The following is a 23,591-nucleotide window of genomic DNA, read 5'->3' as shown; positions in this document are numbered from 1 at the left end:
TGCTGTCATTTCATGACAGGCAAAATTGGGCTTCCTGCAGCTGCCTTGCTTGGCCTAACAGTAAGGACTCAGAATTCTTACACAATAAGTAGCATAGTGACTTGTTCTGGACTGATCTCTCTCTCTCTGACAAGAGAGAAAAGCAGCAAATTATGCTTCAGTTGCACGTTTCACCTCTTAAGATTATTATATTCCTTAACCGTTTGTTGGGGGGGGAAGGTTTCCGCAGCATATTTAAAACATACATATAATACAATAGATTCACATTCACGGGAAAATAAAAATACCCGTGCAATTATTATTATTATTTTAAAAAACCCAAAAAACAGCCCTCACAAAACAACCCCCATGGCAGCCTTGGCCACACACTGACCCCAAGGCAACCTCCACCAAGGTAAAAGAGCTCAGGCGACATTGCCTCAAACAAGCACCATGGGCCTTCCACCCTATTTCGTCAGATCTTACTCCTGTTTATTTCATTTTTATTTGTAACTAAAATGATGTCACAGGCCTGGGCATGTGGTATTCCTCCCTCTCTCCTCTCCCTCCCTTGTGTGGCTTCACTTTTAGTCGCAATACACTCTTAGCCTTGGCCTCGGGCCCAGCCCTGCCCGTAACCGCCGGGTTCAAACTGGGAATCCCTTCACGGGTTCTCTCAAATAGTTTAGCGGGACAGGAACATGATGGGCGGCGCCAGGGAACACGCGGGTGGGTCCGGAGGGCCGGGGAAGGCGAGGCCTCGTCGGCCGGGAGAGAGGCTGCTCTCGCTTGAGGAGGTACGGAGGAGCCCCAGGAACCGGCGAGGCAGTTGCGGGCTGAACCCCGAGGTTTTCTCTCACTCCACGCTGCTTTCTCCCCGCCTCGCTAAGCTCCTTTCGCTGGTTCGCTTGGCACTTCCCGCCCTCCCCGCTTTGCTTCCTGGCAGTTTCAACCGAAAAGCCGCTCCTCTCGCTTCCCTTTCTTTCTCCGGCTTCCTCTCTTTCGTCTTTCTTGCGCAAAGGCAGTTTCTTACTCAGCTATTCCCTCGACAGTCATTTGGCTTCGAGCACCGCATTTTACTTTTCATTCTCCCGTCCCCCGTCATCGGTATACACTTCTCACCCACCCCGCCCGCCTTCCTCGCTTCCCAGGATTATTATTATTTTTTAAAGCTGTTTTTCACACAGTGTCCAAACTCAGTGGGTTTTTTCCCTTTTGTTTTTTGTATTGTTGTTTTTAATAGCTAGAATCGAGGAGTTTATTCGAGTGCTTGAAAGATCCGCCGGGTAGAGAACGACGTCGAGTTTCGCAACTTCGTATTCCTGGTAACTAACCCCAAAGCGGCTTGAATGCTGCTGTCGGCTGCAGTTTGCAAGCGCTGGGTTCCTGGACCCTCAAACCGAAGACGTAAATTCTCTTTAAGGACTTTTGGACAGGTGAGACTTTAAAGGGCTTTATTCTGGGCCACCTGTGCATGTTGTTCATCTTTAAATGTCTCTCAGCTCCATGTGCAATGCTTTTAAAGTACATTTGAAGTGCATACTACTCCTCTTAGAATTTAGGGCACTGTAGTTTACCCCAGTTCCCTGCAACCCTTAATAAAACAAAAGTTGCCATATATGAGAGAGAGAAAGAGAGAGAGATGTGATTTGAATGTGATTCTAAGGTATAGTGTGTGGACAGTCTGTTCTGCACTGAAATTTGACTTCTAGCAGGAGTAAGCAGATAGTAAGTCAAGTTCTACTGGTAGTTCTGTAGAAGTTTGCAGTAGCTGAAGCATTTCTGACTCCTGATTTTTTTTAACCACGACAGCAGCTAAAGGACACCTTCCACCACCACAATCCGTAGTAATGTAGGCAAGTCCGAAAGGGCGAAAAAAAAGAGGGGGAGAGAGACACTTTGGGGGAGAAGGAGAAAGAAAGTGAAAGGGGTGAAGTGGGGTGGGGAAGAGAGAGAGTTGCTTCTCATCAATATCAGCTCTTCAGTACAGGCACTGGTGCGGAAACCGAGGCTGGGGAGGGCTAAGCAGCCAGGAAGGGGAGGCGCGATTCTTGGAAGAAACAGGGTGAAGGCAAAGTTTCCCACTTGCTTATGTCTCCCTGTGGAATCTGGAGCCCCCATTCCTTAGTTTCATGGTCCCTCTACCCCTCCCGAGCCATAGGCGCCGACTCCATGGGGCTTGAGGGGGCTCGAGCCCCCTCAAAAATTTTTTTTGGGGGGCTCAGCCCCCCCAATAATCTCGGGCGGGCGCCCTTCCAGCAGAGCGCCGCCGCCGTCCCCCGCCGCCTCCTCCTCACCTGCTCCTTCGCCAGCCAGCCAGCCGCGCGCCCTAATCGGAGGCACTGCCGGAAATCCCGCGAGAACAGGGGAATCCCGACTGGCCACACCTCCCAGCCAGCCAATCGGCTGGCTGGGGGCGTGGCTTGCCCTATTTAGGGCCGGAGCCACTTTATTTGCATATTCATGAGCTTATTTATTATTCATGAGCTTTCCCGGGCCCCCCCAATATTTTTTCTAAGTCCGCGTCCCTGTCCCGAGCCCTGGACAAAACATGTATCTCGCCAACGCATGGATGCATCACAAGGGCATGTTTCTATCACCCAGGATTCTGCAACCAGAGACGGCCCTGATGTTCGGTGCCGTGTTTTGTTACCAAATTCGGGGTATCCTTTATTATTAAAAGAGATCATTGCATAATTATCAGGAAGCCTAAGCTTTGGCGGAGTCAGTGGCACACACACATTGCCGTTTTTGCCTTGATTTTTCTACCCGTGCTCCCCTGTTACTTTGGCTGTACTCCATATGCTCAGCTTTGCTCAGCTCTGTCAGTAGATTTTTTTCCCTATTAGACACAAGGATTTCACATTTTGAGAAAAGTGAGGAGAAGGAACAGGGAGAATACAGGAGAAGCAGCAGGAGAGGCTGCAATCTAACACCTGCTTACTTGGGAGCAAGTCCAGTTGAGCACAGTGGGGCTTACTTCTGAGTCGACATGCTTGACATTGCACTGTCAGTTTATTAACATTACACTAGAAAAAGAAGCTGTCAATTAATAGAGTACTTTCCATCCTTTTAAGTACAGCATCTTAAACAATTTAAGATCAATGGTGCATAGACAGGTTTGGGGAAACGTAAGACCTGCCTATAGGGCAAAATCCTAGGGGAAACATAACAAAATAAAGATTCTAAGTTAATCACGTTCACACAATTAATGTCATGTCTAGCTTGACCCAATTTTTCTTTCTTTTTTATCATTGATACCCTGCATTCTTTCTCAAAAGGTTTACTCAAGGTGGCTTCCATCCTTCAACAAATGCAAATCATCCCTACAGAAACGTGATATATGTATAGCTCAGGTAGAACACGATTTCCGGTCCCTTTAAAACAAAGCCTTCAACAGGTAGGATTTGTCTATTATAGCAGTGCCTAGATCCACCGTGGGAGAGACAGTTATAGCTCCTACCCCTAGAATTATAGTATTGTAGAGTTCTAAGGGACCCTGTTGAGGATCATGTAGTCCAACCCTCTGCAGTGCAGGAATATACAGCTGTCCCATCCTTTTTTTAATTTGCTGTCAGCCCTCATTTGTCCTCCTGCTATGTAAATTTACATATATCTCTCCCCCCCCCCAATCTCTCACAGGTTGCCTCGGATGCTAGTCCTACTCAGAGTAGACTCACTGAAATGAATTAAAAATCCAAATATTAATTTCAAAGGCTCTGCCCTAAGTAGGATTTAGCTGGATGTAGCCTGTTATTATGACAAAAGTATCTTACCCAAAAAGATATGCACAAACCAGTTTATCTGAGTGCAATCTTCTCAAGGTGGGGAAACTCATTTATTTATAATTGCTTAATCATATGGGACTAAATTTTATTATGTTGTAAGGACCTTTTATTAAATCTTAGAATTGTAAAGTTGGAAGGAACCCAAGGGTTATCTAGTCCAACCCACAGTGCTTATTTTAAACTATAATGTTAACTGCAAACTGGAACTGTGTGGCTTGTAGTTTGAGAGTCGGAAAGAAGTGTGTTGTACTATGTGGCATTCTTTCTCAAGAACTACAAGTTTCATAGTAGATCCTACTAATGTCATCTAACATAGGCAGGAGGGGCCAATGGGATGTGTCAGCTAAATAGCAACAGGTGAGGGGACAATCATTATAACCACTAAGATCCCAGGGACTTTGGGAGCCAGTGCTGCTGATAGGATTTATAGACCTCAGAACATATGGGCGTAAATGAGTAAGATCTATTTTCAGGAGTGTGTAGAAGAATAAGCACATACTATTGGGGACAGGAGAGCATCTGATGAGCACTTGTCAGTTTTTAATAATTGTTATATGTACATGCAGTACTCTTGAAAAACTACCCATGAGCACTGTGGGCAGGGGGAGCCCAAAATGCTACATAGCTCAAATGGTGGCAATACTGCTTTGTGGTTTGCAGGTTTTTCTAAATTGTTTGACCTAAAAAAATGGGAAGCCCATTTCAAAAGCTTTGTACTATTGCAATAACATTGTCAAAAGCAAAGAGTCAAAAGTTCAGATCTGGAACCTATTTTCAGGATTCAACTCTGAAATGTGTGAAGTAATAGTAGAATGGTGATTTCTGGTTCCTTTGGAAATTTAGCTGAGGGAAGATATGTAAAACAATTTTATTTTCATTATTAACTGTAATGGTATGCTCACCAGATAGAAATATATACTATATAATACAGCAGCATTACTGACTTTGTTGGAGAAAAAAAATCTTAATTTTGTTACAGTGTTTCCTGCCTACGCACAATGATTCTAAATAAATTTTTATATACTATGCTTGGGATCTTAACCATGCATTGCAACTTCTGTTTAGCGGGTAAGTTGAACCTTTTCTCTACTTATTGTTGGAGTGCAAACTAGCTTAGAAGAAAATTCCAATTAAGCATTTAGTTAGGATGGGCAGTAAGGAAATCTGCTTTCTTGAATGAAGGTGGGTGATCCATATACAGTCAAACCTTGGTTGTCAAACGTAATCTGTTCCAGAAGCCTGATAGGCTTCCGAAATATTCGACAACAAAGGTGCGGCTTCTGATTGGTTGTAGGAGCTTCTTGCACTCAGCAGAAGCCGCATTGGACACCCAGCTTCCGAAAACCGGAGCATTTACTTCCGGGTTTTCAGCATCCAGGAACCAAAATGTTCTGAAACGGAGGCGTTCGGGAGCCAAGGTTTGACTGTATAGACAGTTTAAAGCTTCTAAATTAACTGGACTAAATCCCAAATAAGGTGGTGATGGTCAATTGCTAATACCACCGTGGGGGAGGAAAACCCACTTATCATATGTGCTACAGTCCCAAACCATATCTGCTATTCAAAAAGCAAACACACACTGATATTACTTGTTTATGCTGTGTCTAGTTTGGCCCTGGATGACACAAAGAAGTTTGGCAAATGTGTGAAGTCTAAACTGGCTCCTAAGTCTTTGTATGATGGCGAAAAGTCCAATATGCCCTATTATGCAAAACTACACGGGGAATTAAAGCATGTGTATCCAGAGCATGAGGAGTAGTACTGAATAGTTGAGTCTCTTAAAGGGATGTGGTAGAACTGTATATACATGAATAGTGTCTTCTTTGTTCATTTTTCCGTCACTGCTTTGTTGCTTTGTGTTTTGCTTTAGTATAACTGATCTAAGTGATTTTTCTTTAAAAATAGATGGAGATGCTGTGGCTCACATCTTTCCTTCATCCCCTTTAATTGAAAGTGGTTCTACCTTGAAAGTTTTTTGTAGACTGGGCAAAAAACTTTTTCCTTATAAAAATGCAAGTCATATCATCTGGACACTGAATGATGTTGTGATTGCAGAAGAAAACTACCAAATTATCAATGATTCTGTCTCTGGAGTAGTTATTCATAATTTCACTTATGGAAGAGCTCACGTTAAATGTTTTGTTGATTCTCCGGTTAAAAAGCAACACCTGGCTCACTCTGAAGTTAGATCAGGGTGTAAGTAAGCTTAAAAGTCTTGAACTTAAAATGGGTGATTTAAGCAGTTTAACAATACTTAAAAACCTTTGACAATATTTACGTAGAATGGGATCCTGGTGGGTGTAATGTTTTAAAAGATGTAAATTGTAAGATTTTACTGATGCCAAGTAGTTTAAAGTCTTTTTACCAAATGAAGCCGGTCATTCAAATGCCTGAGAAATGTATTGTTTTGCCTTTCTTGGTTGCAGTTCCTCCACGGCCTCCTGAAATTATTTTCTGCATCTTTTATTACAAAAGTGGCTCAACTCTTTCTTGCACATGGACATATGAGAGGAACCCTGAAACAGTCTATACTCTCACTAAACAGTAAGTGCTAAGTGGTTGGCTGCTAATGTTATGCAAAGCGTGTAGCATGTGAGTTAGATAATTGCATTTCCTCCCTTTAATCAAATGTTTAGTTCAACTGCTTTTGGATTACCCCAGTAATCTTAAATAGCTATTCATCACAAACAGGGCAGCCAACGAGATGCAAACACAGTGGCAAACTCAGAGGCCAACTCTGTCTCTATATCTGCTTGGGCAGTGCTGCTCCATGGCCTCAACCATAACCTCCAAGGTTCATTCAGCTGGTCATCTTTCAATGATACATGGAGTTGCCAAGATTTTTGGGGTCCATGGGCACACTTGGAATTCTGAAAACATGTTGTGGCCATGAAGTGGTTGCCGTGAGTGTGGTGTGGCATAGTACAAATGGCTGCCATTTTTTAAATCTTCAAAGCAGCTGTGTGTGGTTACCAATACATACAGAGATCTTTAAAAATAAAAATACCCATGTAAATACACATTTTCATCCTTTTAATTTCTGTGGGAGGGAAAAACACATGGTTTAAATTTCTTCTGTTGAAATCTGTGGCACTTGAATGTTCTCAACTTTTGGTTGTCATTAAAAGCATAATTCACCTTTTACTGTTCTTTTCTAAATTGTGCTCAACATATTTTAGTCCTGGATTTGATTCTAATTGTGAGCTTCTTAACCACTTCTTCCACCAAAAATATTTACTAATTTTCTTCTTCTTCCCACCGCCTGAATTTTTCACAAACAGGATGTTAGCACCGAATGAGGAAGAAAACTGCTCAATGAAAAGGGCTTCAACATTAGTAGGCGATGAGATACAAAGCTGCTCAACCCAAAATGATTCATGTACAATATTCAATCAACCAATTTCTGCTCGGGAATATCGTGTCCGGGTGACAGCAAGAAATCGCTTGGGGGAAGCAACCTCAGAGCCTGTTTGCATAATTTCTACAAAGATTTGTAAGTTTATAAACAATTTAAAATATGAGAAAAATAGACTGTGTTTGAACAACCAGTTTTTATGCAATACATTTTTTGCTACTGCAGAGATTAAAGAATTCCAGTGGCGTGCAGTGAACATTTTCGTAGGATAGCATTTAGGGCCAGAGGCGCCAGCTTGAGTGATTGGGGCAGGGCATGCGCATGGACATTGTGCCTCCCTCTCTAAGCTGGGAAGAAGCTTCCTGGGCTTTGGGAAGGAGTTGTCAGGCCTCTGACAGGATACTGGAGCCCTGCTGCCTCCTTACCAAAGACGAGCGGGCTTAGGGAAGATGGTAGATGGTCTCTTGGACCCCCTTGGAGCATTGCACCTCTCTCCCTAAGCAGATCAGAAGCTTCCTAGGCATTGAGAAGGAGGCAACAAGCTTGAATACTTTAATACTCTTAAGTTACCAGGAACATTTAGGGTACTAGCCCAGTCTCTCTAGTACACTGACAGCACCCTGCTGAAGAATTCTATTTTGCATAAATCTACATTCCTATGTGGATTTTTTTCACTGAAAACAGTGCCTGCCTAAATAAAACTAAAGGGCAAGCTGCTTGTATATCTTGGAGAGGGAAGTTCCATAATAACAGTTGTACCTTTAAGAAGGTCCTGTCCCTCATACCTGCCAGCTCTTGCTATCACCATCTGAAAGCCAGTGTAGCGTAATGCTTCATGTGTTGGACTAGGACCTGGGAGAGCAAGCTTTGGATCCCCACTCAGCCATGAAGCTCACTGAGTGACCTGGGGCCAGTCACCCTCTCTTAGTCTAACCTACCTCAAAGGGTTGTTGTGAGGATGAAATGGGGAGGAGGAGAACCATGTACACCACCTGAGATCCTTGGAAGAAAAAGGTGGTTTATAAATTGAAATACAGTGGACCCTTGGGTTATGTACCTCTGGATACATAATCTTCGGGTTGCGAAAGCAGCAAACCCGGAAGTATTTTTCCAGGTTTCGCCACATGCACAGAAGCGCTCTATCGCGCTGCGTGTGCACACAGAAGCGGCGCCTCTGGTTATGGATTTTTCGGGGTGAGCATGGACCCCCGGAATGAATTAAATCTGTATCCAGAGGGTCTACTGTAACAACAACAACAACTATCTGCCTCTACCTCCAACCCAGCTGGGTTTAATTCCAAGTGTGGCAGTGGTGTTGCATCACATTGATCTGGTTCATCCGTCCCCCTCCACCGAACAGAAGTAATTTAATTATCTTTTTATAGCTGTGCTTAGAAATGAAATGTAAATTCTGCAATGGGGTTCAAGTGTGCAGCCTACCCCACTCTCCATTCCAACAGAATCTCTCTTGCTACTGCCGGAAGGATTGGTTGTGAAATTGTTAGCACTGAAAGCATGAGAGCTTTCTTTCTCAATTCCAGTGAAGCCTGATCCTCCTCAGATAACCAAAATAGAAACAGTTCCAGGGATGAAGCAAACACTAAGAGTTCATTGGATTAAACCTCGGTATATGCCTCGAAGTGCTGAGAACAATACAAAGTGCCAAATTCGATATAAATCCATAAAGGAAAATGGCATGGTAAGTTGAAATGTAAGTGAGTAGCAATTTTTCCAGCTCATATGACTACAGGTATGTAGCCCATGTTGGTCTCATCTTCTCAGTCTGCTCTTCCTAGCATTATTTTATGCAGTTTCATCACGTCTCTTCTTACTTGCCTTTTTTCTAAACTATAAAGTGCCAAATGCTTTAACTTTTCCGGAAAGGAGAGTTTCCCCATTCGCTTAATCAGTTTGGTTCCCCTTTTCTGAACTTTTCCCTACACACACACACACACACACACACACACACACACACACACGTGTGCTGTCTTTTGGTAAGCAGTTATTTTAGCCATAGGCGCCGACTCCATGGGGCCTGAGGGGGCTCGAGCTCCCTCAAAAATTTTTTTGGGGGGGCTCAGCCCCCCCAATAATCTCGGGCGCCCTTCCAGCAGAGCGCCGCTGCCGTCCCCCGCCTCCTCCCCACCTGCTCCCTCGCCAGCCAGCCGCGCGCCCTAGTCGGAGAGCCCCGGCCGTCCCCCGCGAGATTAGGGAATCCCCGGGGGCGGGGGCTCCTGCCTCGCTGCTTCGCAGCACCACCGCCACTGCCAAGGCACTGCCGGGGGGAATTTCCTTCCTCCTGGCGGTTTCAGCCCCCACGAGAACGACCGGGTACCAATCGGCTGGCTGGGGGTGTGTGGCTTGCCCTATTTAGGGCCGGAGCGGAGGGGGCTCGCCCTCTCTTCTCCGGCTAGCCCCACGTTTCCCGCATATCAGCTGTTCCGGAGCTGATTAATAGGCGCAGCACGCTCGCTCACGAGGAGGCGGCGCCACTTTATTTGCATATTCATGAGCTTATTTATTATTCATGAGCTTTCCCGGGCCCCCCCAATATTTTTTATAAGTCCGCGTCCCTGATTTTAGCCAAGAATGCATGCCAGTTTTTGGCAAGTAGAATTTACCATCTGAGCCACACTTGGGGTTGTGGGGTGATGAATGTAAGAATACGGATGCAAGTGATGAAAAGAAAGACCATGGAATTTATATTTTGCCTCCTATGATATTTGCTGTGTTCTTTGAAGGAAAACTGTTATTCTGCCCAATTTCTAGAAAGATTACTTCATGGAAGAAGACAGCGCAATAATTGATCTCACTAATCTGTGGGATTGTACATCCTATACTGTTGACATTCGGTGCGCTCATAATGACTCAAAGTTTTGGAGTGAGTGGAGTGCAGAAAAAATGGGAACAACAGAAGAACAAGGTACGCAAAAATGCTGATACAGTTTGATGCTGTTGCTAAGTTTTATATTTACAAAACTTAAGAAAAAAATCAGTTTATGTTAATTAAGTTTATTATTATTGTTATTGTTATTATTATATATCCAAGACTAATTCCATCTCTAGGGAATCCACAGTGAATGTTTATACTGTAGTGTATATCTTAAATAGGATAGGCAGTGAAGGGGTATCTGTCAGGCAGGGCTATCTCTCATATTGGTTATATCATTCATTGTTGTTGTTGGTATTCTGTTGGGAGCTGCCCAGGGTGGCTGGGGGAACCCAGTCAGATAGGCGGGGTAATAATAATAATAATAATAATAATAATAATAATAATAATAATAATAATTCAGTATTAGTATTGGATATTGCTGCTGTTTCCAGTCATTTACTCTTGAATATGGTTAGAGCTGCGCTTCCCAACATGAGGTACATGCCCCACAGGGGGCAATTTCATTTTTAAGGGGGGCAAATGAATGGCCTTTTAGGTTTCCTCCACATGAATAGGAGTTCACTCTTTGAATAATAAGAACCACATGTCACGGGGGGCGGGGAGGGACCAGGATTTTAGAGATGCTTAGGTGGGGCATGGCCAAAAAAACCACGTTTGGGAACCAGTGGTCTAGAGGGAAAGTGTATGTGTTTAGTGTTGCCATCTTGTCATGGTGTTCCAGCACCCATTTGATAGGGGAGTTGTTCATAGACAGCCTCCCCAGTTTTGGATAACAACACAGAACTAGTTGTTATGTGTTCTATTCTTGTGCTATTCTTGAATATCCACTTGCTGCAGGATGAGAATACGATGCTAACTAGCTTTTCAGCAGCATAGAAGTGGCTATCTTGGTGGGCTATAGGAGTAGTCTGTTCATGCCTTTTATTTCTATATTTTTAATTATGATGTATTAATTTTGATAGCTCCCTTGAAAGTAGACTTGTGGCGAGTACTTGAATCGCATCAGCCCACTGGAAGAAGAACTGTGCAGCTTTTGTGGAAGGTAAAAAAAATTGACACTTTGAGATTCTGGGTTTTTTTTGGTTTAGTATTTGAATGGTGAATGTGCTGTCAGGTTTGACTGACATTATTTCTGATACAACTCAGTAGCCTATATACTATGTTAATTGGTATTTTCATGTTTGAGATGAGTCACTACGTACTTTTTATCACTCTAACTCGTATGCATATACATGCCATTACACTGGCAAACACCTCTGTCATTTTGATTACTCTGATTTCTGAATAGACTTTCCCAGTGATGCTTTGTTTTTTGCAGTAAAGATCTCTCTGAGAAAAAAACTGTTTTGCTGAATTCTGTGAAGGAATTATTTGTTTTCATTAATAAAGGTGGATTATCTAAGGTGGTGTCCATATTAGTTTACCAGGATACTATTCAGGAGAGACTGGCATAGGAAATGTATGTGTGTGTATGCACTTTTTTAAATCAGGTGTTGGAAAAATATGGTCCATGCTTTGGTTCATGAGATTCTTCAGTGTAGCTTGCAGTATCATACAGAAGTCTTAAGAATCCTGGCTGGTGGTGTTGGGTTTTTTTTTTTAATGGTTGCATAAATGTTTGGGAGAAAAATTGCCAAAAGCAGAAGCAAGTGGCAGGATGGTGGTGAGGACTCAAAATCAATTGGTCTTATACACCCTGCAACTTCCTACAGTAGTTTATGGAAGTGCACACATGTTGTAGTGGTGTTGCAATTCTGCAGAGATTGTGTGAATCCCCAGATTGTACAAAGCAGTACATCTGTGTGAGGCCATTGTGCTGCTCCAAGTGTCCCCAGCTTTGGAGTTGGGAAAGGTGGCTACTGGAGGACAAGCCTGCGATTCTACTGCTTGGATTGTGCTGCCCTGACCATGGAGCATCCTCCCAAGGGCAGTTTGACTGGCACCTACATAGCTCTCCTTTAGGCTCTGGGAAAAGATTTTACTATCTCGTGCCTTCCCTCCTGTTGATGCCTTCTGTAAAGTTTCTATTTTTCTGTGAAACACCTTTAACAATGAATTGGAAAGGTAATATACAGATGTATTAAATGAAATAATTTGCACAATTAGGGTGAGTGCAGACAAAAATCCACAATAGCACACATTGCCACTGATGTGTGTTAAAGTCCTACACGGAAGCGCCGTTTCCTATAAGCCAGGCAATCGGCACTAGGTTGTAAACTTGCCTGGAGGGTACATACAGGAAATGTTTATGTATTTATCCTGAAAATGTCTGAGCTCCCCTTGAGAATAAGTTTCTAGGGTGTTGCATAATAGAAATAAATAAAATACATTAAAATATAAACAGTAAAATAAGGAAAAACAAAAAACTGGAGTGTTAGTATGGCTCACAAAGTAGCACAGAATTGGTGGAAATTATTTTTTTAATGCAGAGTAGTAGGTATTGTGGCATATATAGGCATACCATTTATTTATTCCCTTGATATTGAAAGCAACCTGCTAGTGCATTATTGCAAAATTCATGTCAATCTGATGAAGTAGATATGCAATGATTGGATTGGAGATCATTAAGCTGAGAAACAGCAGCTTGCCCTTGCTTCCTGAGAGTAATGGAAATAAGAACAGTAAATAAATTTGTAATGATTTGCTGACCTATCGCTGGTATTAAGTGAATCAAGACCGCAAGGTACAGTGCAAAAGCACTTGCTGTAAACTTCCTGTAAGCAAAAGATGGAAATAAATTTCAAGACCAGATTTAACAGTGCAGTCCTTTACAGGACATGTAAACTCAAGTGTGTATGGATTGCAAACTTATTGGATAACCAACTTTTCAAAACTGGTTGGCATATTTCAGAGCTTTCTGATTCCATGAGAAGTATATGTGTATATGTATAGAGGGAGAGAGAGGATCCCATCTCTGTCCTTTTCGGTGTGTGTGTGACTTGCATTTTAGTTTTTATGCAATGTATGTGATCCTATACATGTTTGCTCAGAAGTCCCATTGTGTTCAGCGCTGCTTTCTCAGGTAAATGCACACAAGTCTTATCTTCTTCAATTGCTGTGCTGTCCTATTTTGCTTTTTTTTAAACAGAAACATGAAGAATTCCCATCTTCTGGAAGAATAGATAGCTACAGAATAAAGTATTTTACAAAAACCAATCCTCCTTTTGAAAAAACTGTCAACGCTAAAAATAATTCCAGTAATTTCGGATTGACAGGGGAAGCCTATTCGATCAGTGTTGTTGCTCATAATATAGCTGGAGATTCTCCTGAGGCTGTTTTGAAAATTCCATCAATACATGAAGAAAGCATGAGTGAGTTTATGCGATCAAAATGTGTGATTTTTTAAAATGTAGTAATAGGTCACTGTGGTTCGGGTGTTGATATGTGTCATTGTGTTTGTAAATGTGTATCCCCTTTCAGATTTTCTTTAAAATACAATTACATGGTTGCAGCATTTGCTTGCAAAAGAGCAAAACAGCAAATACTTAGTTATGGAGCCTACATCTAAAACAAAAATGTATTAAATAGCCACCTAAATATCAAGACTTATCTGATACTGAGTAAGCAGTATTACTTTAGTGCAGGTAGAATTAAGAAAACGGGACTTCTAATCCAAGACCTCTCTTTCTACTTGAATCCCTGTCTGCAAGGATATTGCTATGCAGTCTCACTGCTTATTCATTGTGTATTTAATTTTGCATCCTATACTGTATTGATAAAATGTAGACTGTACTGGAGTACTGCTTCTCAGAGTACCTTGTTTTCTGTAGGGGATCATGTTAAAAGGTTTTCTTAGGAAGGTTTGCTATTGCTACATACCTTTCTGCTTCCTTCTGTCTTCCGTTCTCAAATATTTTATTAATCACAATAATATTCAGTTGAATCCTGAAGTCTGCTTAAGTCAACATACCTGCTAATGTCAGCAATCATTCTCTTAGATTGCCAAAGGATTCTTAGCTTGAATACTTCTGCTTTAAAGGAGCACTTGTTTTTGGAATGGGAAACTTCAGAGTTAGAAATAAATGAATACATTATAGAATGGTATAATGAATTGGAGACAGATCCATACAACAGATCTTGGGAATACATAACAAATGTCACAAACTGGACATTTCCAAAAGGTAAGGGTTCTGGAGACTATCTTTTAAACCCAATGTATTTAATTCTGTATCTTCACTCCCCATTTTTTCTATCTAAAGATGATAATAATAATAATAATAATAATAAACAAACAAACAAACAATTTATCATTTATACCCTGCCCATCTGGCTGAGTTTCCCCAGCCACTCTGGGCAGCTCCCAATCGAGTGTTAAAACAATACAGCATTATGTTGAGACAGTTTCCAGTTGGGTATTTATTTATGTACTTTTGCGTTTGGTTGCATGTTAGCAAATATCTCTGAGTGGTAAGCACATGGGTGCAATGCTGTTCTTCACTGCTAAAGTCCTCTAGAATAGTCCATGCTGAAATTGCTTGAGCTATTTCAGATTATTGGTTTTGAATATTTGGACTATTCTGATAGGGACAGACAGAAGGGAGTGGATTTCTGTCACATGAAGGTCTTTATACTACTGTGCAGCCTTATTTCCTTGGCTGCAAGCAATACATAATATCTATTGGAGAAAAGCTCCACAAGTTGGAAACACATTTATTTACTTCTAGTGTTTATATCCCATCTAGTGATGGTGCTTTGTTTTAATGTAAACTCCTCAAAACAGTCTAGTTCCATTTCTGTATTGGCATAAAAAGTCTGGTTATCAGCTGTTCCAGGAGTCGTTTTTCAGAAAGAAAAAGTCTAAAAATAGCTATTACTGCATTTATATTGGTTTTATCCTACATAAAAATTGGGCCTTGCAGGTTTCTTAGTCTATACTGCTTTTCAATATAGCAAGGAAAATATGTCATAAAGGAAAGGTCCTAAGTTTGTAAAGTCCTGATTCTGGCATGTGGCTTTTCTGTTGCTGCTGTGTGAGTGAATATTATGTTATGTTTTATGTTCTGTTCTGTTACGTTATGTGTAATTAAAAGTCTTGCTGCACATCTTGAAAGAGCAGTAACATTCTGTGCATCTTGTTTCCCCTCCCTCCAGGAACCTTCAATCCCTATATATGTTACAACATTTCAGTGTATCCCTTACATAAAGGTGAAGTAAAAGCTCCGAGTTCCACCAGAACCTACTTTCAAGAAGGAAGTACGTATAAATGACTGCCTCTGTGGCAAATATCAGTCTCCCTTAATCCTATCTGAATAAGTCAGCTTTGAATCTGGTAGTTCCTCTGCTTTGAGTTCTGCCTTCCTACGACTACCTCCAATAGGATTGTTCTGTTAAATTTGTAAAACTCAATTAGTTATTGAGAAACTTGTTTTTCTACATTGCTATGCATTTTGCAACACCGAACATCATTCACGACATCATTTCTTTTATTAAAGTTTTGTTGTCTGTATTTTCCTACATCATTTAGGCCCGATCCGAGGTCCTGCTGCTGTGGTGAAATATTTTGATAAAAGTGAAGCTGCCATAACATGGGAGGAAATTAAAAAAGCAGACAGACGTGGTGATATTATTAACTACACTATATTTTACAAAGCTGATGGTGGAAAAGAATTGGGTACGTATATACATAAGAGGCAGAAAGCTAGAAGGCTGTCATAATACCACTTCTTAGCAGCGTTCGACTGTAGTGCTATTCTTTAGTCTCAGGTGGCCTCCATATGTTGGCATGGATTGTTGGTAAGGAAAGGAACAACTGAAAAATTTGGAAGCTTTCTGTTTGTAATCCAACACGTTTGCCTTGGTACAACTGCCAGGGAAAATGGCACATGTGATTTGGTGTGGAGGCAGAATGCTACCTGCTGTCTCACAGCCATCCCTGGACCTTCCAAACATATCATTCCAAACAAACCACTTAATTCTTTTCCTGTCTTTTAAATGGCTCTTTGTTTCCTTTGGTTTGTCTGTTCACAAACCTGGTGCCAAACTTAGTTTTGTCAACAAGTTTGTTATTACATGTGGGGAATTCATTTTTTGTTGTTTTTGTTTTTCTGGCTTACTGTGACATAGTTTGAAAACCTTTGCTGAATAAAGTTTGGCTACACCCACTACTGTGTGTGCTATATGACTATAAAATGCTGAGGCTTGGGGCTGCCAGCCCTCCAGCCCCATATTTCCAGTGGGGGAAGAAAAAGAGTGTTTGTGATTACTTCTCAACTCCTGAAACACAAACCTCAAGAAGCCTGAATTGCACCATGAAGCTGTTTCTATCTGCATTGCTCTTCTTAGGGGGCATGAATGCACTACAGTATTTTGTTGCAGATTCCACTCTCTCTCTCTAATAAAATATCATTTTACATTTTGTCACATGCGTCATTGCTGTCCATTTTGCTGAGCAGCAGCATCTCATAACTCTTGGTAGTAAAAAAAATTCTGTTTACTTTTGTCTGGCTCTTGAAGATCCTTCAGGCTTAAAAGAATTTCGTATATACTAGACCAGATGAACATTTAACCCTGAATTTGTGTCTTATTAGGAGAAACAGTGAGTGCTGATGTGCTAGAATACCACCTTAAATCCTTGCAAGCTAACACCAAGTACACAGCTCATGTTATGGCAAGCACCATGGCTGGAGGAACCAATGGAACAGAGCTAGATTTCATCACCCATAAACTTAGTAAGTTACTCAGTGCAAATAATTTTCTATTCATGGGTCGCTTTTTAATGTGTGTTGAACTGGGCCTCAGAAAGGGTAGCGTATTTCTCCAACACTGTTATAACACAAAGTGAAATCCAGGAAACCTTAATTCTGTTGATTGAAAGAATGTACAGTTGACATAAACTCATAGAAAGGGTGCACTTCCAACTTGTGATTGTACGTAATCTCACTTTTTTCCATTATACATGTAAGAATGTTCTTACAGGCCACTCCTCTAGTGCTGAGGTTATTACCTCCTTGAAATACACATGCCCTGCTGCGTTGCTCCTAGCTTAGTAGTACTAAATCAGGTCACAACTGTATGGACAGGGCACTGTGCTGAAGGCTTTCTGGGGAGGATATGCAGTGTCATGACAGGAAGCTTGTTATGTACTGAGTTGAATAGGATCCAAAATGTAGCAGTCTGATTGGTCCCAGAACAATAGGATTCAGAATGCAGCAGTCTGATTGGTCCTAGAACAATGCAGCAGTATGATTGGTCTGCAGGAGCCACCCAATCCAGCTCCAGATGGAAGTAAATCCACAACCTGATTGGCCTACAGGAGAATTCTGGAATTAGCCAATCATGTGCAGCCCATTGTGTAAATAATGTATATAAAGAAGATACTTTGAGGGGACTTTCATTCCTCCTCACCACTATGAGCTGAATAAAGAGCATGAAATCCACTCTCGACTTTCACTGGTGACGAAGGTGGGATCCCGCTAAGCTGACCGCCACACACAGCTGCTACACACAAACAGCCTCCCCCCCCTCGCTGTGTGACACCCATGTAGTTGCATTCTATAGCAGCCATCTATGTGGTTCAGTATATATGTCAAAAGTGCAACAAGAAGATGCACCACAAGTCCTTTGATGGGATTTCTTTCTTTCTTTTTCTTACTGGGGACCTCTCTACAAGACTGTAGCCCCTTCTCCCCTTTTTAAGTGCTAAAATATAGTATAGTTCAGTAAACGGGAGTAAGTCCCATTGAACTCATTGGCGCTTACTTTTGAGATAACCTAAAATTCTTGGATGTTTGTATTTTGAAGTCATTTTGCCCTTCCTCTTTCCCCTCCTAGGTGAGACAGATATTATTCTTCTGTTTGTCATTGTTGGATTTTTCATGCTATGCTTAACAACTGTTGGGTTATTGTGGGCTCTGAAAAGACGCACGTGAGTAAATGTTTGCATAAGTCTTTTTATATGGGTGAAAACGAGGCATTGTAGTAAATGGAAGCATAGTTTTTTAAAAAAGTTTCTTGCTTGTTAAATATGTGTCTGAAAAACAAACCACTACAAAGGACAGGCAGAGCCACTCCCTGAGCTGAGAAATCATATTACTGAATTATGGCAAGTTACATAAATTAAAAACTTATTATGACGGAGGAAAAGGGGCTTGACTTTAACTTAATTTAAATGGTTTTTCTTGTTAATAGGTGTCAATAAATACCTGTATTAGATGGATAATTTTTGTTTTGGCAGGTTGAAAAAGATTTGCTGGCCTGAAATCCCACATCCGGTACTACCAAGTTTTCCCAATGGATTTCAGGTAATGAATAATTTTTGCTGATCCAGTGTGATAATTTGTTTGAAAATAGAAGAAAAATAATATCTAATAGATGTGTGTGCTGGCCAGGGCTGTCCCTGATCATTACACTGCCCTGCAACCTGACTTCCCTTGTGGGCATGCACGAGACTTCGCTTTGCTCTGCGCTCCCTTTCATGCTTATGTTTCCTCCTGCCCTTCCCCTCCACCAAACTACTACTTGCCCGCCCTCTCCATTAGGCATTAGCAGCTCCCAGTAGCAGCTGTTGCCGGCTGATGACTTGCAAAGGCAAGCAACAGACACTTGCCCTTTTTGCTTGAAGAGTGGAAAGTGTGGCCAGTGGTAGAGGGAAGAGAGGGGGCTACTTCTTCCAGGAGTCCCCTCTTCCTCTTCCTGAGGATAATGCTTAACTTACAGGGTGGTTGCAAGGATTACTAGGATAGTGTATGTGAAGTGCTTTAAACATTCATAAAAATATGGTTATCATTTCTCTCTTTCTGACTGGTCTATGGCTAGGGTGGCTAACCTGTGAGCCTGATTCAGCTGGCAAAGCCACAGGTAGTCTTTCGATCTGATCTGGAGTTACTGCATGATCGTTAGAGATCACTTTCTACAGAAGAGTGTTATTTAATTCCAGGCTTTTAGAGACACCATTCAGTGCAAAGTAAAAGGCAGAATTTCCAGCAACCCCAGCCCCCCGGCAAATGGAATGGGGTGGGCTCATGCACATGCATTGACCATGCTTACTTGCTGGACTGTGGCCCTCATAAAGGGATGGGTAAATTTTTCCAATCTTAGATTCAGTTCTCTACATTTCTTTAGAGCAATTTGCAATAAAAAATAATTTAAAAACCTCATTAAGATTAGTCAACATTTCATTGTGAATTTCCCCTAATAAACTCATTGTTGTAAGCAGTTCTGAATAATATACACATTTTTGTAAGCAATTTCCCCAATATAATGCATTTTTGCATATTATATTCAACAATGTGTGCATTTTTATGCACACTTTACCCTAGTACAATCATACCTCATGTTACGTTTGCTTCAGGTTGTGTGTTTTCAGGTTGCGTCCCACGGCGACCCAGAAGTACCGGAAAGGGTTACTTCCGGGTTTCGCCGCTTGTGCATGAGGAGACGTGCAAAATGACGTCACGCGCATGCGCAGAAGTGCCGAATCATGACCTGTGCATGCGCAGATGCGGGTTGCATTCTTTTCAGGTTGCGAATGGGCCTCCGGAATGGATCCCATTCGCAACCAGAGGTACCACTGTATATGCATTTTTGTAACATTACTTGACTAGAAAACTGCATTGCAAAATTTGGACAAGTGTGAATTTCTAAGGACATCTGTGTATTTGTTTGAGAAATGTGAACTGGGTAGCTTCTCATTAAAATGTAAACAAAATTGAATTTTGATTCCAGCCTTTCCCTGAGAGAGGTGATTCTAGGGCCAAAAAAGGTTAGTCAGGCTGGACTAGGGCAGTGTTTCCCAACCACTGTTCCGCGGCACACTAGTGTGCCGCGAGATGTTGCCTGGTGTGCCGCGAGATGTTGCCTGGAGGGAGGCGGGCGAGTCGGGCAGCGAGAGGCGGGGCGGCGGCGAGGAGAGGCCGCCCAGCGCGGGGCTCTCGCCGTCTGCCTGCCTGGCTGCCTGCGAGCTCGGCGGGCAGCGCCTCCGTCCGCAGCGCCCGCCTCGCGGCTCTCATTCCCTGCCCCTACCAAAGCTCACCCAGCCAAGCCGCGCTCTCCTTCCTGCCTCGCTTTGCTGCCTCCTCCCCCCCCCCCAAAGCTTGGAGGTTCCCCGGCAAGGGGGAGGGGGAAAAATTGAAACTTACACTTTCGTGCGTCCCTCCCGGCGTGACGCTGCGCGCTGACGTCACGGGGCTGCAATGGTGGTGTGCCTCGAGATTTTTTTCATCAAACAAGTGTGCCTTTGCCCAAAAAAGGTTGGGAAACACTGGACTAGGGCATATTATAGTGGGGTTGAGAACTCAAGTGGATGGAAAATGTCACCAGGCAGCATCTGCTCCTTAGAATGAAGGAGGACAGAACAGACTTGTTAATGAGACTTTTCCTTTTTGCTTCCATGCTATTGATTATTAGCAAGCAGGCTGCACTCATATTACTTTGAGGATCATTCAAAGAATGTGAGATTATGAGTGTAACAGATGGACAGTTGCTCATCTGCAGGCTTACTTGTAGTTCATTTGCAAGATTCCAAAAGGGAAGGACTCCTTGGAGGAAATTACACTTTCAAAGCTTCTGCAAATTTTGGAGACTTAATCATTTTTTTCCTGTTGGTAAAGACCCAAGAGGAACTTAATTACTTAACTTTACATCCTCTTTCTTTCTCTTTTTCCCCTCCCAGGAGAAGACAATGCTAAGAAACTCACCCTCTGAGAATGAGACACTCAGTGTTTTGAGGGTAGATCCTTGTGGAAAGGATCATGATGAATTACACTCGCTGACCCTTGAAACCTGGTTGAACCAGACTGATGTTACCTCAGACTTCTTGATGGCCAACCATGAGATTTTGTGCAGTGAAGAACATGAAGCTATAGTACCTCTCGCACAATCAACCTCTTTGGGGCATGATTTCAGGAATCCACCAATTCCAGCTCCAAAAGTGGATTCTAGAGATTATGGAGATGACGAAGTTCAAGATCAGCCAGAGTTGAAGGAGAAAACTGAGTTCAACCTATATTTGAAAAACTCGGTCCATACAAGAGAGTTCTTAGGCCAAAATACAGAAGGAACAAAAGGCCAACCAGTTTTTGTAACAGGACAGTGTTATGTGGCACTGGATGCAGTTAAACTGTTCTCAAAGCCCTGTTCAGAGTAATTTAATGGAGCATGAGATTCTAAATCTCAGGGTCAGGAGTTTGAGTCCCACGTTGGGCATTGCAGGGAGTTGGACTAGATAACCCTCGTCTTTTCCAATTCTACAGTTCTATGATTCACTGAAAGAAGCATGATGCTGCTGCTGCTGCTGCTGCCTGAGTCAAGGAGAGTGTTGCAGACTCTGTTTAGCTGTGACCATTATTTAGGATATGAAGTTCTCCGTCCTATTTTAAATTGGCATCAGGCATTTGATGGCTTTCCGTGGTCCACTGTTCATTAGCAAAAACAAAGTAGTGTAATTCATATGGAGGCACTATATTTCTCCCCCACACCCTCTACCCAAAGAAAGAGTGATCAGAGATGGAGGGGGTGGCGATCTCTCTGCATCCCAAACCTCTGTGGCCATCAGAATGTGGGGAGAAAGTCAACTGGGAAGCTTTGACACCAGAGGATTGAAAACATATTTTTGAAAATGCTCACAATCCTCAAAGTGTTCTAGAATACTCGAGGACCTTTTTAAAACCCTATAATGATTTTAGCCCTAATATTTCATACCTACCTGGTAAGCATGGGAGCATAGCTGAATAGGCAGGGGGAAGGAATCAAAGCATGTAATTGAAAAGTTAAATGGAATTTCCTTCAAAGGAAACAATAATAAACATGGGGCTGTATCCCACAAGGTCATACTCAGCATAGATCTACTGAAGTCAAAAGACTTAAGTTTCAGTGGGTCTCCTCTGGGTATGACTTTAAAATACAATGGGTTGTATACAACCAAGTAAAAAGAAAAGTAAAAGCATTAAGGACAAAGTTCCTTAGGCAAAAATCCTATTCAAGTGACTGATATGGTACCTTATTTGGATAGATACCAAAACGTACATAGTACAAATATTCCATTGTTTCAGTCTACCTTACTGTGGAGTCTTATGTTACTTGGTTTGCATATAGGTAAATGGGGAAAAAATGCATTCCACTCCCATTTCACATTGGATGTTTGAATCTCATGTACCTTCTCATATGGGAAGACTTGTCAGGTTTGGCAAAAAATGTTTTTAGCCGAAGAATTTGAAAACTAGCCAAGTTGTGGTTTCAGCCTTTCCTGTAGTAGAGGAATCATGACAGCAGTCCAACTTCATTCAGCTTACTTGTCCATTTGTAGCTATTTGGCATTATTGGTTGCTAAACTACCAGTTTAATATATTTAGGGCTTATTGCTGATTGTGAAAGCATATTAGGCTTTCCAGAAAGAAAAAGGACAAGAGAGAGAAAAAAGCTTCCAAAGATCTTGTCAAAATGAGAAGTATGATAGCTATTTCTCCATCCATTATGCAGCTCTTTTTCTATTTCTAGCCCCCCCCCCCCCAGCCAAACCCTCTGTGGAAATACAGGGCCCATGCATACCAATTACAGCATGTAGACCAGGATTTTAGAACTTCTAGCCTTCTGTATGTTGCTAGAATCGACTCTCTTCAGCCTCCAACAATGTGGCCAGAGGTCACCAGCATCTTCAGCACCACAGATTCTCATACTTCTGATGAAGATAATATACTTAAGCGCCAAGCCAAGTTCTGTATCATTTTTTTGTATTTTGCAGACTGCCTAGCATACTGTTGGTGGTAGGTGTTCCTAATACAGCAGCAAGGTGCAAGTAGATGTTGAGTGGGTGAAATGAGACAGCACCACAAATAAACTCCATAGATTATAACCCCCCACAATTGCTGTCAGTTGTCCAAACAGATGCTGAAATGATGAGCAAAGGATGGGACTTGGAATTTGCTCCATCACATTCCCAGATCAGGTGATCACAACTACCAAAGCTGACCACGCCAGCCACTTTTAGAGGTTAAGCACATGGCACGCAATCAACTGCGGTGATGACCTGGGTCCTTGGGAAACCAAAAAGCCTTTTTATCTACCTACGCCCTAGCCAGGAGATCTACATGCCTTTTCTAGATGGCAGCCCTGTTGGTATTCCTATATAGTAGAAGTGCTGCTTTTGCCACAAATTTGCCTATTCAAGACATTGTATCTAGACAGGTTGTAGCTGCCCCAACTGCTCAACGCAGGAAGGTCTGAATGGGGATTGTAAGCCTGTTAAACTGTGCAGTCTGAATTCCTGATCTGGGGGAAGGCTTTCATTGCATTCAGCCTAAGAGGCTTACAAGCCCCGTTTAAATTGTGTGAAAGTCAGATGTGGAACTGGCACAGTCTCTGCTCATACAGTTAATGAACACCTGACTAGTGCTTCAATGGCTTAAGACCCCAGTTTCCATGTGTCAGTGGAAACAGTAGTGATGTACACTACAGATTTATTGTGAGGACAAACATCATAAATATTAACAAAAATGGTATATATTGAAATGCTGCATAAATTGCTCATATACAAAACATTGATACAAGATACATGAACAAGATCAAATTTGTATATATTGGTGTGAGACTTGTTATTTAATGTACCATCCTACTCTGAGCTGCTGGAAAAAAATGCCAATTA

At 42.1% G+C, this 23,591-nt stretch overlaps 1 protein-coding gene across 6 annotated transcripts; it reads left to right on the top strand.

Moving 5' to 3' along the window:
- The first annotated feature begins 337 nt into the window (after positions 1-337).
- On the top strand, positions 338-22,052 carry LOC308597153 (interleukin-31 receptor subunit alpha-like). Of its 6 annotated transcripts, XM_081212755.1 has the most exons (19): positions 338-776; positions 1,223-1,415; positions 3,261-3,335; positions 3,622-3,803; positions 4,747-4,835; positions 5,673-5,963; positions 6,194-6,311; positions 7,049-7,260; positions 8,664-8,821; positions 9,892-10,045; positions 10,978-11,057; positions 13,104-13,326; positions 13,954-14,136; positions 15,107-15,208; positions 15,480-15,626; positions 16,543-16,683; positions 17,786-17,879; positions 18,189-18,255; positions 20,625-22,052. In XM_081212755.1, the coding sequence occupies exons 4-19, from the start codon at positions 3,766-3,768 to the stop codon at positions 21,096-21,098; spliced, it is 2,571 nt and encodes an 856-aa protein (XP_081068881.1). In that variant the 5' UTR covers positions 338-776; positions 1,223-1,415; positions 3,261-3,335; positions 3,622-3,765; the 3' UTR covers positions 21,099-22,052. The 6 variants fall into 6 exon arrangements, with proteins under 6 accessions (XP_081068881.1, XP_081068883.1, XP_081068882.1 ...); XM_081212757.1 differs by lacking the exon at positions 3,622-3,803 and having other exon boundaries at positions 339-776; XM_081212756.1 differs by lacking the exon at positions 3,622-3,803 and having other exon boundaries at positions 339-776; positions 3,261-3,379.
- The last annotated feature ends 1,539 nt before the right edge of the window (positions 22,053-23,591 follow it).

The sequence above is a fragment of the Podarcis bocagei genome (assembly GCF_964188305.1).
Source record: "Podarcis bocagei genome assembly, chromosome: 11".
Taxonomy (NCBI): domain Eukaryota; kingdom Metazoa; phylum Chordata; class Lepidosauria; order Squamata; family Lacertidae; genus Podarcis; species Podarcis bocagei.
The sequence above is the reverse complement of the archived record's forward strand: the minus strand, read 5'-3'. Positions and strand labels throughout refer to the sequence as shown.

Excerpts from the sequence above, each read along its gene's own strand:
- LOC308597153 (XM_081212755.1), top strand. The coding sequence starts at position 3,766 with ATGCACAAACCAGTTTATCTGAGTGCAATCTTCTCAAG. Across the intron at positions 16,684-17,785 it reads TTTCATCACCCATAAACTTA|GTGAGACAGATATTATTCTT; the intron begins GTAAGTTACTCA and ends TTCCCCTCCTAG. Across the intron at positions 18,256-20,624 it reads GTTTTCCCAATGGATTTCAG|GAGAAGACAATGCTAAGAAA; the intron begins GTAATGAATAAT and ends TTCCCCTCCCAG.